Source organism: Vipera ursinii (genome assembly GCF_947247035.1).
Source record: "Vipera ursinii genome assembly, chromosome: 1".
Taxonomy (NCBI): domain Eukaryota; kingdom Metazoa; phylum Chordata; class Lepidosauria; order Squamata; family Viperidae; genus Vipera; species Vipera ursinii.
The window spans coordinates 116,761,752-116,777,667 of record NC_139512.1 but is presented as its reverse complement, the minus strand read 5'-3'; the positions used below and the strand labels follow the sequence as shown (position 1 = coordinate 116,777,667).

Sequence of the window (15,916 nt, the reverse complement as noted above, 5' to 3'; positions counted from 1 at the left end):
TTGTAAAATAAAAGTCTGTTCAATATTTTATGGAAAGCAATTTTTTTTTAAATGTTTAAGGAAATCTGTGTGAAAGATGTGTATAAAACCACTTACAAAATTTTAGAATAAAAGGACTGGAGGGAATCCTGGAGATCATCTTAGAGATCCCCTCCAGCAAAGAAGAGCGTACTACTCAAGTAGGCAATTCCTAACAGTACAGGATCTCTTACTATAACCCATCTTCTATATATGTCAATCACTCAAATACATAAGGACAGCTGTCCTGAGTCTTGGAGATCTGACCTTTTCTGCAGATTCCAAGGCATTGGTTTATTTTGCAAAGACAGGCAATGAGAAATGTGCACTAACAGGTAGAAACTGAAGCACCTTCAGATTAAATACATTTTTCCAGTGCAAGTAATCTTTACACCCACTGGAACAAAAAAAAAAAGTATTGGTTACTCCCTGATGGTGGCAGTATACTTTCCAAACTCCAGGAGGAAGGTTGAAGGAGAAATATAAAGATGCCTTTCTGTGCTGCAAGACCAGAAATCTATCCCAAGGAGCTCTTCCCTGGACCCCATGCATGTCTTTGTCAGATCTGACTGCTTAAAAGGATCCTTCCTTGGCAAAAATACAATTTAGTCACAGGTAAGAGTGACTGGGGTTACAGTGAGGAACAAGAGGAAAATAAATCTAAATAATACATCATTTCATAGTTGAGGTAGACAGAGGGGGAAATGCAGTATTTCAGCAGTAAAGAGTTTAGGGCATTTGTGGGATTTCAGGACAAGGGAAAGATAAACATGCAATAGAACTACTAAAATTTGGGAAGGTTAAGAGGCATATTTAGTAGTATTTTGTTGAAATTGCACATGATGTTCAATCAACTTTTACTTGTTACCCAAACTTTCTATTTTTTTTTTTTAGGTAAGAGCTGAAACTGGGGATGTTGCATGTGGGAATTCAGCCTGTCCTTTTTTTTTAATATTCTTCCATTCAATGTCAATGTTTTCTGACATTTTGCACCCAACTTAGTTTCCTCTTTTCTTTGCAGAAAAAGCACACATGGCAAAAACAAATCACACGCTGGTGTATGAATTCATATTTATTGGATTTGCTGGATCTCCAGAATTACAGATTCTACTCTTCATTTTCTTCCTGACAATCTATTTCATTACTTTGCTAGGAAATTTGGGGATGTTTCTGTTAATCCAGATAGACTCTCGGCTTCACACCCCCATGTACTTCTTCCTTAGTAACCTGTCATTACTTGACCTTTGCTATTCTTCTGTGGTCACCCCAAAGATGTTGGTCGATTTTGTAATAGAAAGCAAAACCATTTCCTTAAGGGAATGTGCAGCACAAATGTGGTTTTTTGCCTTCTTCGTGGCTGCTGAATGTTATCTCTTAACTTCCATGGCATATGATCGGTACGTAGCTATTTCTAATCCATTGCTTTATACGGTTATTATGTCTAGGAAAACCTGTCTATTACTCTTAGTTCCAGCTTGTTTTGCCGGACTATTAAATGCCATGACACATACAGTTATGACCTTCCAATTAACTTTCTGCAAATCCAAGATCAATCATTTCTTCTGTGATATCCCTGCTGTTATATCCCTCTCCTGCTCTGACACACAAATCAACAAGATGGTGCTATTTATCATGTCCTTCACTCTTGGCACTCTCAGCGGCATTTTTATTGTTATCTCCTACATCTATATTCTTTGTGCCATCCTAAGGATCCGATCTGTGGAGGGCCAGCGGAAGGCTTTCTCCACCTGTTCCACCCACCTCACTGCTGTTTCCATCTTGTTTGTCACCCTCTTCTTTATATATGTGCGGCCCAGCCATAGCTTTCTACCAGACCGAGGCAAGACGTTTTCTGTGTTTTATACTGTGGTGATCCCCATGTTGAACCCACTGATCTATAGCATAAGGAACAAGGAGGTACAAGCTGCTGTAGGCAGGATGATCAGAAGGAAGGGACTTTTATAAACTAAATTAAGAGTGATTTCAAGGAATGATTTTAATATTTTGCTTTTTATGGTCTGATTTTGTAATAATCATAGTAACAATAGAAGCAATTCTGAGCTTGTCTGAATCTTAATTAATTCTATTTTGGTGACCTTTTCTATGCACAGGCACCCACACACACAACAATGCCCTGTTTTAATCTTGATATACATTCCACCCTAAGGAGTGGGGACATACAGTTTTCCATAACTTTCCGTACAGAATGTGGAGCTCATCCTGACTGGGAGATTCTGGGACTTACAATCTTCACATGCCTAGGGACCACTAGCCTTGTAAAATATTTTCCATCTTCAAGCAGTAGGCTTGGTTTTTGTTTTGTTTTTTAAGTTCATTTGCCTTTTAGATTTTTCAAATGGATCTCTATAGCTAACGTCACACGGTCTCATACAACAATGCAGAGTTGTAACTGCAGCCCCCAGAATCCTTCTAAAGGTTCCATTGAATTGAAATTCCTACAGAAAGGGAAATTTGATAGATAAATGGCAAGTAACAACACTGGCCATATTTCATTTATTGGATTTCATTTACTTTATGTTATAATTAGAGTCTCAGCAAGGAGCATCATCTGACTTAGCTTGTCTGGGTTCAGAAGTTAAGCAAGGTCAGTCATCATTATTTTTTTAGGAATCCCAGTCAAAAAATGCCTGCTTAGAAGTAGACCATGGGGAACCATTTATGTGAGGTTGCCAAAAAACCCTGCATGGATATGTGGATATTTTCTCAATGTATCCCCTGGCACAGTGTTTAAAAGCCAGCATTCAGCCCTCCCAAATTTTGTTTTATAGATCTATGGTTAAAATATTTGTAGAATCTGTGTAGGGTGCATATGGTCAGCTGGTCAGGTTGGGAGAAAGTTCCTGCAAATTCATTCATTCATTCATTCATTCATTCATTCATTCATTCATTCATTCATTCATTCATTTTTTTTCTCTATCTTTCATTTAAGGCTACAGGCAGGGGGAAAAGCAGCCACATATTTGAATTAACATTATACAGTATCTGTTTCCAAAAAATACTTTATTAAATTCTTTCTTCACTATGTCCTCATGAAATAGTCTCCATCTCATCCCCAGTCCTTCCCCTAGACAATATTCAGGCTGATGTAAGTTTATTCTTTTTCCCACACTAATCAGAATGATGGATGGATGTTTCTTCCAACTAATGATATCTGGGGAGGGAGGAAAGAAAAACAAATCTGGAGGAGTCCACAATCCCTATATATAACATGACCTGTATACAATAAATAAGGACAGCCAGGTTTGCTGGTACTATTCCAGTGTCAGGATAGGAATTCCCAATGGAGGGAGTCACTTTTATGCCTGTACAGTTTTCTGCAGCCTCAAGGATTGATAGAAAACATGTTAACTCAGCCCTAAGGAAGAAGCATCACTGTGTGATGCCCAGCTACTCGTTCCATACAAGATTATCTTATGCCATGACCATACTTTATTCCAAGTTACATAGTTTATTCCAAACAATTTGGCAGGGCTGTTTGTTTTCTCATATTTTAGACAACAGGCCAACTGCTGGCTGGAAGATTCAGTGTTCTGTGTAAGTGTTGAATAAACAATTTAAGGTGAGGAAAAGCAGTGATGAAAGAGGTGTCCCAAAAGTGCTTTTTCAGGAGGTAACTAGACTTTCTTTGTTGTTCCTTGAAGATGTTTTGCTTCTCATCCAGTTCAGTTCAGTTCTTCAGAACTCTTGGATGAGAAAGGAAAGTCTTGAAGATAAACCATGTTCATGTCTCCATAGACATGAAAGGGGTGTCTTTTTTTTTAAAGTCCAGATTCTATTCTATTCTTCTATTCTATTAAAATACTCCCCCTGGCCATTTTTAAACCACCTCACTTGGCATAAAAAAATGCAAAGTTGAAACATGGACTATGTCAGGATTTTTGCATCAACCAGTTCAACATTCTTTGCTTATTGTCTGTGCATTGGTTCTCTTTTAATAAGGTTGATGGTACTGCTTCCAACTTCTTTCCTCACAGGACTGAATTAGATGAATGTGGCTATTTATTAGCATTTCAAACCCAATCCAGAAAACAAACAGCAGAAAATGAAAACTATATAAACAATATGACTAAATACTACAGATGGTGTCATTTCAAATCAATTTTAAATTGCCATGGTATCTCATGGAAAAAGGATATTTTCACCTGCAAATGAATTATAAGGAGGGTACAGACTACACATACATCTGAAAAAGAGGTCTCCACATAGGAGGTATATAAGGAGGTCTCCCCATAGTTTCATGAAAATATTAAATAGCATAGAGGAGAACCCTAGTAGAATTCAACATGCTCAAGTTTTTTCTCTCACAGCACCACCAACTGGATCTGACCATCACTATAAAATGGAATCTCAAATCCTTAATTCTTGTTTGCAGTACAGAAGAATAACATGGTTTTTGGTAGTGAATGCCACAAAGAACAGGACCGGGGGGGGGTCACACTCCTCTTATGGCATATGGGTTTTTTATCATGTTTAAGAAGATTGCCCCTAATAAATGCAATCTGTCATATATTGGTAATTTCCCATTTTTGATGCAGATCTTAATGCTATTTTTTGTATAAATATTTTATTAGAATTTTTTAACATAACATAAATCATTCAGTAATTTGTAAAACAGAATGCTGTCTGGGTAACATTTATAACACAGTCCTTAACAATTAATTCTATGATCTATATTCCATATGTTAATTTCATTTGATTTCCCCTTTCCCCAAAGTATCTTTCTTTGCAAAACATTAGATTAAGACGATTCTCATTATTTTGATTAGCAACGGTTAAGTATATAGTTTCAATAATCCTATTTGTTATTTTAGTTGCCTTATCATAAATCCTGTTACCGTGTTTATTTCAGCTTATTTCTCCCCCCAAATTCTAGATATTCTTACAAGTGACAATCTTTTCAACACTTAACTATATTTACATTGGTGGGTTTCATTCTGTATTTTCCATATAAACCCTCTCATGCTTTTATATTTCTTAATCAATAAGTAAAAAAGTAAAAAAGAGACAAGAAATGAGAGAGACAAAAAAGAAGAAAAAGAAGAAAAGGGAAACAAGAAAAGGAGACAAGAGCACTGAGATACAAAAAATAACATATAACTTAAAATATGTATCCCTCCTAATTTAGTATATATTTATTCCCTCAATTTCTTATTCTTTTTGACCATAGCTAAGAATGTATTTAATCTGTTTAAACTTTAAGCATTCCATTCAATAGTTCTAATCATCCCAGCAGTATTAAACTGCTGGGACCCAGCAGTATTAAACAACTTCCGTCCGGTCTCCAACCTTTGCTTTTTTGCGAAGGTTGTTGAGAGCGTGGTGGTGCATCAGCTCCCTTTGTTCTTGGAGGAAGCTGATTATCTGGACCCGTACCAATCGGGTTTCAGCCCCGGGTACAGCACGGAGATGGCATTGGTCGTGCTGGTGAATGATCTCTGGCGGGCTCGGGACAGGGGTTGTTCCTCTGTCCTAGTCCTGTTAGACCTCTCAGCAGCTTTCGATACCATCGACCATGGTATCCTGCTGCGGCGTCTCAGAGGATTGGGAGTGGGAGGCACAGTTTTTCAGTGGTTCTCCTCCTACCTTCTGGGACATTCGCAGTCGGTGTTGGCAGGGGGGCAGAGGTCGACCTTGAGGCCTCTCATTTGTGGAGTTCCCCAGGGATCGGTCCTCTCGCCTCTCCTGTTCAACATCTATATGAAGCCTCTGGGTGAGATCATTCGTGGTTTTGGAGTTGGGTATCATCAGTATGCTGATGATACCCAGCTTTTCATTTCAACCCCAAACCACCCCAGTGATGCCCTCGACGTGATGTCCCATTGCCTGGAGGCGGTCCGGGTCTGGATGGGGAGGAACAGGCTTCGGCTCAACCCTGACAAGACTGAGTGGCTGTTCATGCCGGCATCCCGGGAAATTCAGATTACTCCATCTCTTGCTATGGGGGGTGAGTTATTGCCCCCCGTAGATAGGGCACGCAACTTGGGGGTCCTCCTAGATTCACAGCTCTCTTTAGAAGATCATATAGGAGCTGTGACTAGGGGGGGCCTTTGCCCAGGTTCGCCTGGTGCGCCAGTTGCGGCCCTATCTGAACCGGGATGCCTTGCGTACAGTCACTCATGCGCTTGTGACCTCTCGTTTGGACTACTGTAATGCTCTCTACATGGGGCTGCCCTTGAAGACCACTCGGAGGCTTCAAGTTAAATTAATTTAATCTTAATTAATCTAAGATAGAATTAAGAAGTAGAGGTAGATAGGAAAAATATGAATCTTGACTCTTGTCCAGAGGGAGATTATAAAAAACATATGCAAATGATAAATCTGTTTAATATTAACAACATGTAATAGCAATCTTAAAATTACATTGGCAAGTCTCATTCAATTTCTGTGAAATTTTTGCGATACACAGAAGTAAGCATGTGAAAGTTACCCGTAATCATCTGAAACTGGTGAACCTTGAAAATGTTAAGCTAACATTTTAATAGAATTAATAAATTCATTCTAATTAATAGAATAAACACTATTACCTTTCTTAAATTGTAGTTGCTCTAGAGATTATCTGTGTATCACCATGTACTTTTCAAAGAATGGCTCTCTCCAACTTGTATACGGAATATATTTTGGGCTTCTGTCTTCTGATGCAAACTCCTTTGTTGCTCAAAGGTACAGGATGGTTCTGACAGGTTTTCAGTGACAGGCTAAGCCTACAGAAAAGGAAAAGATAACACAGCTGTTAGCAAGATAACCCAGCAAGCTTCATAACATCAAAAATAATTGAAGAAAATTGGGGAAATCAACAGCCCAAGAGAACGTTTAAGAGGTTCTTAGGGCAGAGCCACTTGTCTGAGGGAGTGGCAGGTGTTAGCTGCGGTCAATGCACATTGAGACAGTGACAACATTCAAGCATGGGTCTCCGGGGTCCCTGTCAAAAGCTTTTTGCACAACATTGATGTATGTTCAAGATTTCCACAATAAGTTCATTACTTTGTTAGGCTGAGATACTTTCACGTTCAATAGAGATTAGCTTTCAATAGGAGCAGAAAAATCTGAAGCATTTGAAGTAAGCATGCATGGAATTATATTGGAAATATCATTAATCTAAATCAAAGACCTCCTTTTGTTTCTCCATAGCAACAGCGTGCTCCTCCTTTTTAATAAATACTAAACTTTGCCTTCTGACAACAAAAAATATTAATCTACTCTTTTCCATGCAAATATATCAATTTTGTCATACTGCAATGCACTTTGCAGGGAGCTACTCTTAAAAGGTGTCCATGAGCTTCATTTGGTATAAAATGCAGCATCTCAACTCAAAGATACATAATATAAGAATCTTATCTTGCCCGTGGTAAAATATTTGCTCCCTCAAGTCTTCCTACAGTGTTCATAGTAGCAGAATGTCTCTCTGTGACCAATCTAATGACAACAGATATAGCAACCAAGCTTAGAAATGACAAAGTATTGAAGTGGTGAAGAGCTTTTGTCTTTTAGGATCAACTATCAATAATAAAGAGAGTCAGTTTGGTGTAGTGGTTAAGGCATCAGACTAGAAACCAGAAGACCCTGAGTTCTAGTGCTGCCTTCTAACTCCTGCAAGGATTGTAACTCCTTATCCATTGCTTCCTTCCATGCTCTTTGTTCTTTTTCAGGATACAATTTAATCTCCTCAAAATTAGACGGTTCTACATTCACCTGACATACAACACTAGCCTGGTATCTATCAGGTGGACGCCTATCGCGTGTCGAATGTCTAGGCAATACAGGACTTGGTGCTGGACTCTCCTCTTCTGCTTCCTCTACCTCCTTTATCGATACCTCCTCTTTCACAGTTACTGAAGGTTTATCATTACATCCTTTTACAGTAACAGGGGTGTCACTAAACACAATAGGATCAACACCAACACTTTCCTGCTCTAGCTTGTTCCAACCTACATGTTCTAGAAACTTAGCACTAGCACTACAATACACAGTAGTGGTAACTTCCCAAAACCTAAAAGACCTGTGGTTGGAGTCGTAGCCTACAAAAAACAATTGTCTTGCTCTATGCTGTCCCTTTTGCCTCAGTTGTACTGGAATATGAACCCATGCTGGGGCTCCAAATGTGTGTAAGTAACCTAGATCAGGTTTTCTACCATGCCAACGTGTGTATGGTAGTTCACCAGTTGTAGAATGAACCACAACGTTTAAGATGTGGTTGGCACACATTGCCGCCTCTCCCCACAGTATCTCAGGTAATCTGGAATCAGACAACAATGTTCTTATCATAGCTTGCAGCGTTTGCCCTCGTCACTCAACAAATGCATTGTGTTGGGGTCTGTAAGGGGCAGAATACTTATGTTCAATGCTGTCTGTCTGTAACATGTCTACAAAACATGTATTGGTAAACTCAGTACCATTATCTTTTACAAAACACTGAACCTTCCTTTTCATTTTTCTTCCAACCAACTTCACCCAGTTTGCGAAATTCTGAAAAGTGTCTGCTTTTGTTTTCATTAAATAACAAAAACCATAACGTGAATAATGGTCCATGATACTCAGAATATAGCATGCTCCACCAATACTAGGTTTCATAGGGCCAATGATATCTGCAAACACTACCTCTAAAGGTACAGTGGTCTTAAAACCATTAGTCCTGTTTGCAAGGGTTACCTTGCTTTTCTCCTGGCTACACGCATTACAATTCAAATACTTCTGACACGGTTTCAGTTTTATCCCTTTAGCCAGTTCAACAGTCTTCCGTAACATATTGAAATTCACATGCCCTAAACGTCTATGAAGCAGATGGATGCAATCATCATGTGGTTTTTTGTTTTCATAGACAGAACCAGCATGAGCCATAATTCCTGGGTTGTCAGTGAGAACAAATAAATCGTTCTTCAGGTTAGCGGTAGCTCTGGTACCATTCTTTTTAATAATACATTTATCTCCCCTGAAGGTCACTACAAACCCAGCCTGTACCAATGCCTTCACAGATAACAAATTAAACTTTAGTTTAGGCACATATAACATTGGTAAACGTTCATTAATATGTGGACAGTATGCACTACCTTCACCAGAGGCTTTCATTCTCCAGCCATTTGCTAAAGACACATACTGTTTACTCTTAGTCATATGGGCAAATCTCTCTTTAGTCTTGGTTATACACTGAGAAGCCCCACTGTCAACCACCCACAAATCATGGTTTAAGGATGTTGGAGAACCAGAAACAGCTAAACCAACATCTTTTCTTATTCTCCTATTGCTATCTGCGTTCTGTTTCTTGCCCTTCTTACAAAATCTAGCAATATGCCCTTTAGCCCCACAAGAATAACATTTCTTAACAGTATAAGCAGTAGTAGATTGTTGTTCCTCTTGTGGTTGTGTCTCTCTCAGCTGGTCTCTGTCTTGCCTTCTTCTGGATTCTTCCAGCAATCTCCCAGTTATGTTTGTTAATGTTAGTTCCTCTCTGGTCAGGACTTCTTAAGACGAGACATACGAATCATAGCTCTCATCCAAAGATGAAAGAATGATATACACCTGATGCAGCTCCGAGAAAATCAGCTCCTTTTCATGTAGCTCTTGCAAAATTTTCTTCATGAATGCCAGATGAGCTAACATGTCCCCATCCTTCTGAAGATGAGCCCTAAACAGTTTGCATGTAAGGTGTATATGTGCACCCACACTATCACGAACATAAATTCTTCGCAAAATGTCCCAACACCTAGCAGCAGACTCCTCACCACAGATAAGGACAAGCTGCTGGTCATCCAGTGTTAGTCCAATTAGGCAAAGAGCTCTTTCGTTGTCTTGGATAAATTTCTCTATTTTCTTTGCATCGTCCTCATCTTTTGGATTCCAAGCGGTCGCGTCTGCTGGGTCATGAACTACAGCCCATAGTCCTTCCTTGCGCAGAAGCAAGCAGCATTTCATGGACCAGGAAACATAGTTTGTCCCATCTAACCGGGTTATCCAGGAAATACCTGTTGCTTGTTCTTGTGCCATTTTTCCAGTTGAAGAGGTAACACAAAACTCAGCTAGTATGATATGGTATTGTGTATGCTAGCTCTCAGTATGTCTCTGGGCCTATAACCAATGACAGGGTTTGTGCAGAATATCTCCTGAGCCAACAAGGAGAACGCACAGAAGAAGTGGTACTGAGAGTAGTCAGGTTTTGCACAGCAACCACACTGATACACTGAAGTGTGTAAATAAAGAAAAAAACTTTACTTTTAGGAGTAGCACAAGTCAAGAATAAACAGTCCAGGTCATACACGGGTACAGAGAAGATATCAACAGTTCAAGAGTTATCCAATACAAAGTCATCTTACCAGTCCAAAAGTCAAAAACACAGTTCTTCGGGTTTAGCAAACAGTAGCAAAACCACAATCAACAATAATCAGCAAACAATGTAACAGAGTAACTAATACAGAGAGAGAGAGAGATGCTATGTCTCTAGCTCCCTCTTATGGCTGTTGAAAGAACACAGCATTGGCCAATCATTACACATTTAAAGGGATACAATACATTACAATCATGGCTTATATATTGCCAGCCCAACCAGTTAGGCTGTAATCATATGACAAACAGTTAAAATAGAAAATAGTTTTATTATTAAGATTCATTTGTATGCTAGTTTTCAACTTTTATTTGTAAGCTTTTCTTTTGTAAGATAAAAGTCTATTCCATTCCCGCCACCCAGCAATTGAGGGGAGATAGAAAAACGCATTCAGATGTACAAATTTCCATTGATTTTTGTCGATCTGGTTATTGATGGTTCAAAAAAAAAAGAACTTGTAACATCATCAAACCAGCATTTAATAGAGAAACAGTGAAGGTCTTGCAAAAGTTAACCAGATAAGATGACAGATGAGATAAATAAAAACATACTAGAGTCACAAGTAGGATCATTTTTATTTATTTGTTAAACTAGAATAATTAATGCCCATGAATCTGCAACACTTTTAGTTTAACAATTGTTCAAAGTTATAAAGTTCAAAGTGCTGAAAAAAATGACTTATTACCAGTACTTGCACTTACAACAGTCAAAATGTCCTTGTGATTACATAATCAAAATCAGGGTGCAAGATAACCAGTATATATTTATAAAGCTTGCAGTGTCCTGGGCTCACATGGTCATCATTTTGACCTTCCCAAGTGGCTTCCAGCAAGCAAAGTCAATGGGGAAAACCAGATTTGCTTAACATAGCAAAAAAAGTCATAAAATCAGGTGCAAAAAAATCATATCACTAAGAATTTCATTTTTACGCATATATTTTGAAAGAAAACATTTACCTATCAGACAAAATGCTAAATTACACTGGAATAATATTGTACACATAATGTTTGAACAACCAATAGTAACAACTTCAAAGAAAAGCAAAACTCAACAATTACATGACTGGAATCATTATTTTTGCTTTCTTTATTTCTCTAATAGATAAGATAAATAAATAGTGCTGGCTATTTAGGAAATCAATTTCCCCCCGAGAAGGAAATATTTTGGGGGGATATTTAAAAAGGCAGAATATTATGTTTCCCCAAAGTAATAATAGAAAAATCTTAGACAGAAACCATCCTCCAGAAACCATTCCCCCCTCCCCCAAGTCTCTCAGCCCCAAGCAGAAACCAGCTTTTAGAAATGCAGATTTGGTGATTCATTCAGGAACACTGGGGCCAGGAAGCTTGGAGCTGATGGAATTAGAAAGACAAAGACCCCTAAAATCTACATCCCCCACCCAAAATCTAAAGACATGACTTTTAGGCCACAGTTGGAATACCAAAAGGGCACACTCAAGCTCAGATCAAAGTGCATGCCACAGGAACAGGAAGAACCTCAAATACGAAGCCACAGGAACAGGAACAACTCCAAACACAAAATCCCAAGAAGGCATAAAAAAACCACTACTCCCAGCTCCATTTTGTCAGCCACCCCAGAAACATGCTGCTATCACTGAAGTTTCTGGCAACTAAGTAAACACGAACCTTCTTTCCCAAGCAGCCTCCATTTTGTTTACTCCTGGCTTGGACTGACCTGAAGATTTTTCTTTCAACACTGTATATCATGGAAAGGATGGGTCATCTCATGCATTACCAGTATTTTCAATTCCAGCTCCCATAATTTTGCCATTTAAAGGCTTACCTGAGTTCTCAGGGTCACCTGAGTAGTGCAAATGTGTGTAGAGCCTTCTTGGCTGCAGGATGTTTCCTGCTCTGTGTCCTTTCACTGTTGAAGACAGGCACAGGCTGTTGGGGATGAGTCTGTGTTGTCTGAATCTCAAACTGAAGCACAAATGGTTCCTGTCGTCTGCAATATTCTCTGAAGATCCATTCATATTCCTGCACCATTTGTTCATGGATGACTCCAGCAGATGGCAGCAGTGCACTACTCTCTTGAAATCTCTGAGAACTGATCACTGGTTGTCTCCATCCATTCTTTCAATTGTGTGACTGCGTGATTGCTGTGAGCCTGTCAACTTGTTTATCAAAGGGCAAACTGATGTAAATCATTCTGGGCCTGAAACAATGTGTGAATGTATCTGAGTGCCTCTGTGCAGGCCCAGGCATGTCATGGCATACTGAGAATTAAAATAGATAACCAGCTACCTCAAATGGTTTCCAATAAGCCCTTTGAAGAACTTGACATTTTCAAGCAAACTATATTATCATTTATTTGTTTCTGAAGTTCCCCCACCCCAGTCCACATGCTTGTTGATATCTCCAGTGCCGTTTCATCAACTTCTAACACAACACAATCTTCAACTCAAGTTTGACTAGAGATGATTTTATGGTCATGCCTGAAGTTTTAGGAAAAATACAACAGTTGCTTGCTGTTGACTTCTGGAATGCTTTTCTGACTTCCAAGTCTACTTTACAACTCTGGGATTCCTAGCAGTCTCCCATTGGAGTATTAAAAGATACAATCGAACCCTGCCTTCTTTTGGAGACCAACCCTGATCAAATATGCTGTCCATTGCTGGAGCAACCCTTCACTAAGCTCTGATAAAAATATGCTCCAGAGATGAAAGTGGGTTGGCAATGAAGCCACAGAACATTTGTTTCATTGTGACAAAAGGAAGCTTCTCCAGATGCTGCACTGACTCCAAATGCTACCAAGGGGGGGGGGGGGGGGACAAAAGTACCAAGAAAATTCAAATAATGTTTTCATTTTAATTGTTTGCATTGTTTGCTTCAGTAAAAAAAATTTCACGGTGATTCAAATAGACAGGGAGTTGAAGCTTTGGAGTCAGCTCTCCCTTTTCTGAAAATTAGTGTGAAAATAAAAAATCCTGCTAATTGAGTAGAAATACATCAAAGGCAGATCCAGATTCTTTCTTTCTTTGTTCAGATTTTAAAAGGCAGAGAAAGTACAGATACATTTTAGGGAAATAACTAATAAGTTTTAAAATAGGTGAAGTGGGCTAAACAAGGATGAGTTGAACTGAAAATTAGGGTGAGTTGAACTGAAAATTAAAGTGGAAATATGAATTGAGAAGAAACTGAAGGAATACTGGAAGGAATGTTTTTTAGGGACATGTATAAAAGTGAGAACGATGTGTCAAAAATGGAAACAAATAATGTATATTTTAGTTTCTAAAAATTAGTTAATGAAAAAGAATGATAACTGTTTTAAGAACATCAAAATGTTAAACAGTATTGTGAATGAAGTATTAAAATAAAAATGTGAATTCCTTACAGCATCTGTATAGTTTGTTTAACACTGTGTGAGCACTTCATCTGTGCTGGAGATTCAGAAGAATGTTACTGTTCCTTTATAGTAAATAAAAAATAGAATGAGGAAAAACTACATAGGGTTAGTTTGTTAAATTGCCTGAAAGATTTTAGCAAAATTCTGATTGAAAGGGTAGAAGTGACCATGAAAAACTTTGAGAAGTTTAGTGAGGCTTTATACCAGCAGAGGGCAGGTTGAATAACTTTTTGCTTTTCAAAAGATTACTGAGAAGAGTGTCAGAAAAAAAAAGTTGAATATTTTTGTATTTAGAGGAAAGTGTATGATAAAGTGAGTAGGCTTTGGTTATAGAAATGTTTGGGTAAATACAAGATTGAAGATGGGCTTCTGAATGAGTTAAGAATGAAATGTGATGTAAAGCATGTATGAGAAGAAATGGAATGCTTACCATATAACTGTTGTGGGGTCTTTGATATTCTCTGAGTTTCACTACCAAACCAGGTAACATCATACCACATATGGTTAATTATTGAGCAAGTAGTAAGGCAAGGATATATATGATGTTGATATTTGTACCAACTGATATTTTACCCTGCAATCTTTCTGAATTTCCTTTCTACTTTGTGCAGCAAGCAAAATCTAGTTGCAGATTTTCTCTCAAGGAATGCAAAGATAGAGGTTGCACTTTGTAAATATATCGCAAAAAGAGAAACTTGGAACTGTAAGGGGCTGAGGCCTGAATCTTAAACTCAAACCGTTAGCTAAAAAAGAAACATGTAGAAAGAAACATGTGTAAAGAAACATGTAGAAATAGAAATATTGCACCCCTCCTTCCCATCTTGCTTTTAATGTTTATCATGCCTTTGAACATTAGAGGATCTATTCCTTCCAAGGGAAGGGGAGAGGAGAGGAGAGGAGAGGAGAGGAGAAGAGAAGAGAAGAGAAGAGAAGAGAAGAGAAGAGAAGAGAAGAGAAGAGAAGAGAAGAGAAGAGAAGAGAAGAGAAGAGAAGGGAAGGGAAGGGAAGGGAAGGGAAGGGCTGGAGATTGTGTGAGGCTGTTTTAGAGACAGCAGAGGTGAGTGGGGAAGTGAAGACAGAGAACAGAAGATAGCAGGACCAAGCATCAGATGACAAAATAACAAGCTGCACATATAGGCCTGGCTGGCTGGCAAGACTCAGAAATGGAAAAAATAAATAAATCAGGAATATTAAGAGATGAAATATAGTATAAGGCTGGTATAAAGCAGTATACAAGTAAAATATATTCATTAGCTGAATCCATAAAGCTATAGGAGATAAAATATAGTATTATAAATCTGAGGATTGAGTTAGCAAACTACCAAGCATAGCAGGAACTTTGTATTTGAGTTCAAGCTTTATTTTTGTGAAACTTTGCAATCCAAAGCCAGATTTCAGGAATTGGTCCTTCTCCTGCCTGAGTCTTTTGCCAGCCTCAAACCAAACTCATCCCATTTGAGTATTCACATGCAATAAGAAAGAGCAAGCAGGGGCACTAATGTTTCCAACCAGTGGGGAATACTTTTACAGTAGACTGAGACATCACAAAGCTGTCCTTCAGAGCCTTGGTGGAGCAGTGGGCTAATGCCTCCTTAAGTAACACCAGCTGCCTGCAATTAGTGCAGGTTCGCATCCCACCAGGCTCAAGGTTGACTCACCCTTCCATCCTTCCGAGGTAGGTAAAATGAGGACCCAGATTGTTGGGGGCAATTAAGCTGACTTTGTAATAATGCTGCTTGGGGTGTGTGTGAAAGCCCTAATAAGCAGGCATATACATAGAATGAAGGCTACTGCTAAGCTTGTAAGCCACCCTGAGTCTTCGGAGAAGGGCGGGATATAAATGGAATTAAAATAAAAAATAAAAAAATAAATATTGAGACGCTGTGCGTTTCAGTTTCAGTTATGGAAATTAGTTCTATGTGCAACCAAACTTTACTCCATACAAATTCATCCACAATGCAAATTAGCAGAGGAACATCTTATGCCCTTCTCCACTGACCTTCTGCTTCTTTTCTGACTTTAAGTGAATAGCTGTACTAATCAGACCGAATGTCATGTCCAGTTACAGCTGCCCTTTGGTTTCAAGTTCCAAACTATTTGAACATAAGCTTAGGGGAGAAGGCATAGCAGTTAAAGATGTAAAAGTGATGTCTATATATCTAAAGTATGGTATTTGATCTTTCATGTACAATTCTG

General features: G+C 38.6%; 1 protein-coding gene and 1 long non-coding RNA gene across 3 annotated transcripts in view; one reads left to right on the top strand and one right to left on the bottom strand.

Annotated features, from left to right (window-relative positions):
• Positions 1 to 1,050: 1,050 nt before the first annotated feature.
• Positions 1,051 to 1,983, top strand: LOC310631933 (olfactory receptor 5G9-like; the record flags this gene model as incomplete). Its single annotated transcript, XM_083348716.1, has 1 exon — positions 1,051 to 1,983. One exon carries the CDS (start codon positions 1,051 to 1,053, stop codon positions 1,981 to 1,983), a length of 933 nt encoding a protein of 310 aa, XP_083204842.1.
• Positions 1,984 to 3,063: 1,080 nt separating this feature from the next.
• Positions 3,064 to 15,916, bottom strand: part of LOC310631936 — a 79,623-nt gene continuing 66,770 nt past the window's right edge. For both annotated transcript variants that reach the window (XR_014490744.1, XR_014490745.1), the window contains 2 exons: positions 6,564 to 6,740; positions 3,064 to 3,190 (listed from right to left, as the gene is read on the bottom strand). This is a non-coding gene — a long non-coding RNA (uncharacterized lncRNA). The remainder of the gene's footprint in view (positions 3,191 to 6,563; positions 6,741 to 15,916) is intronic.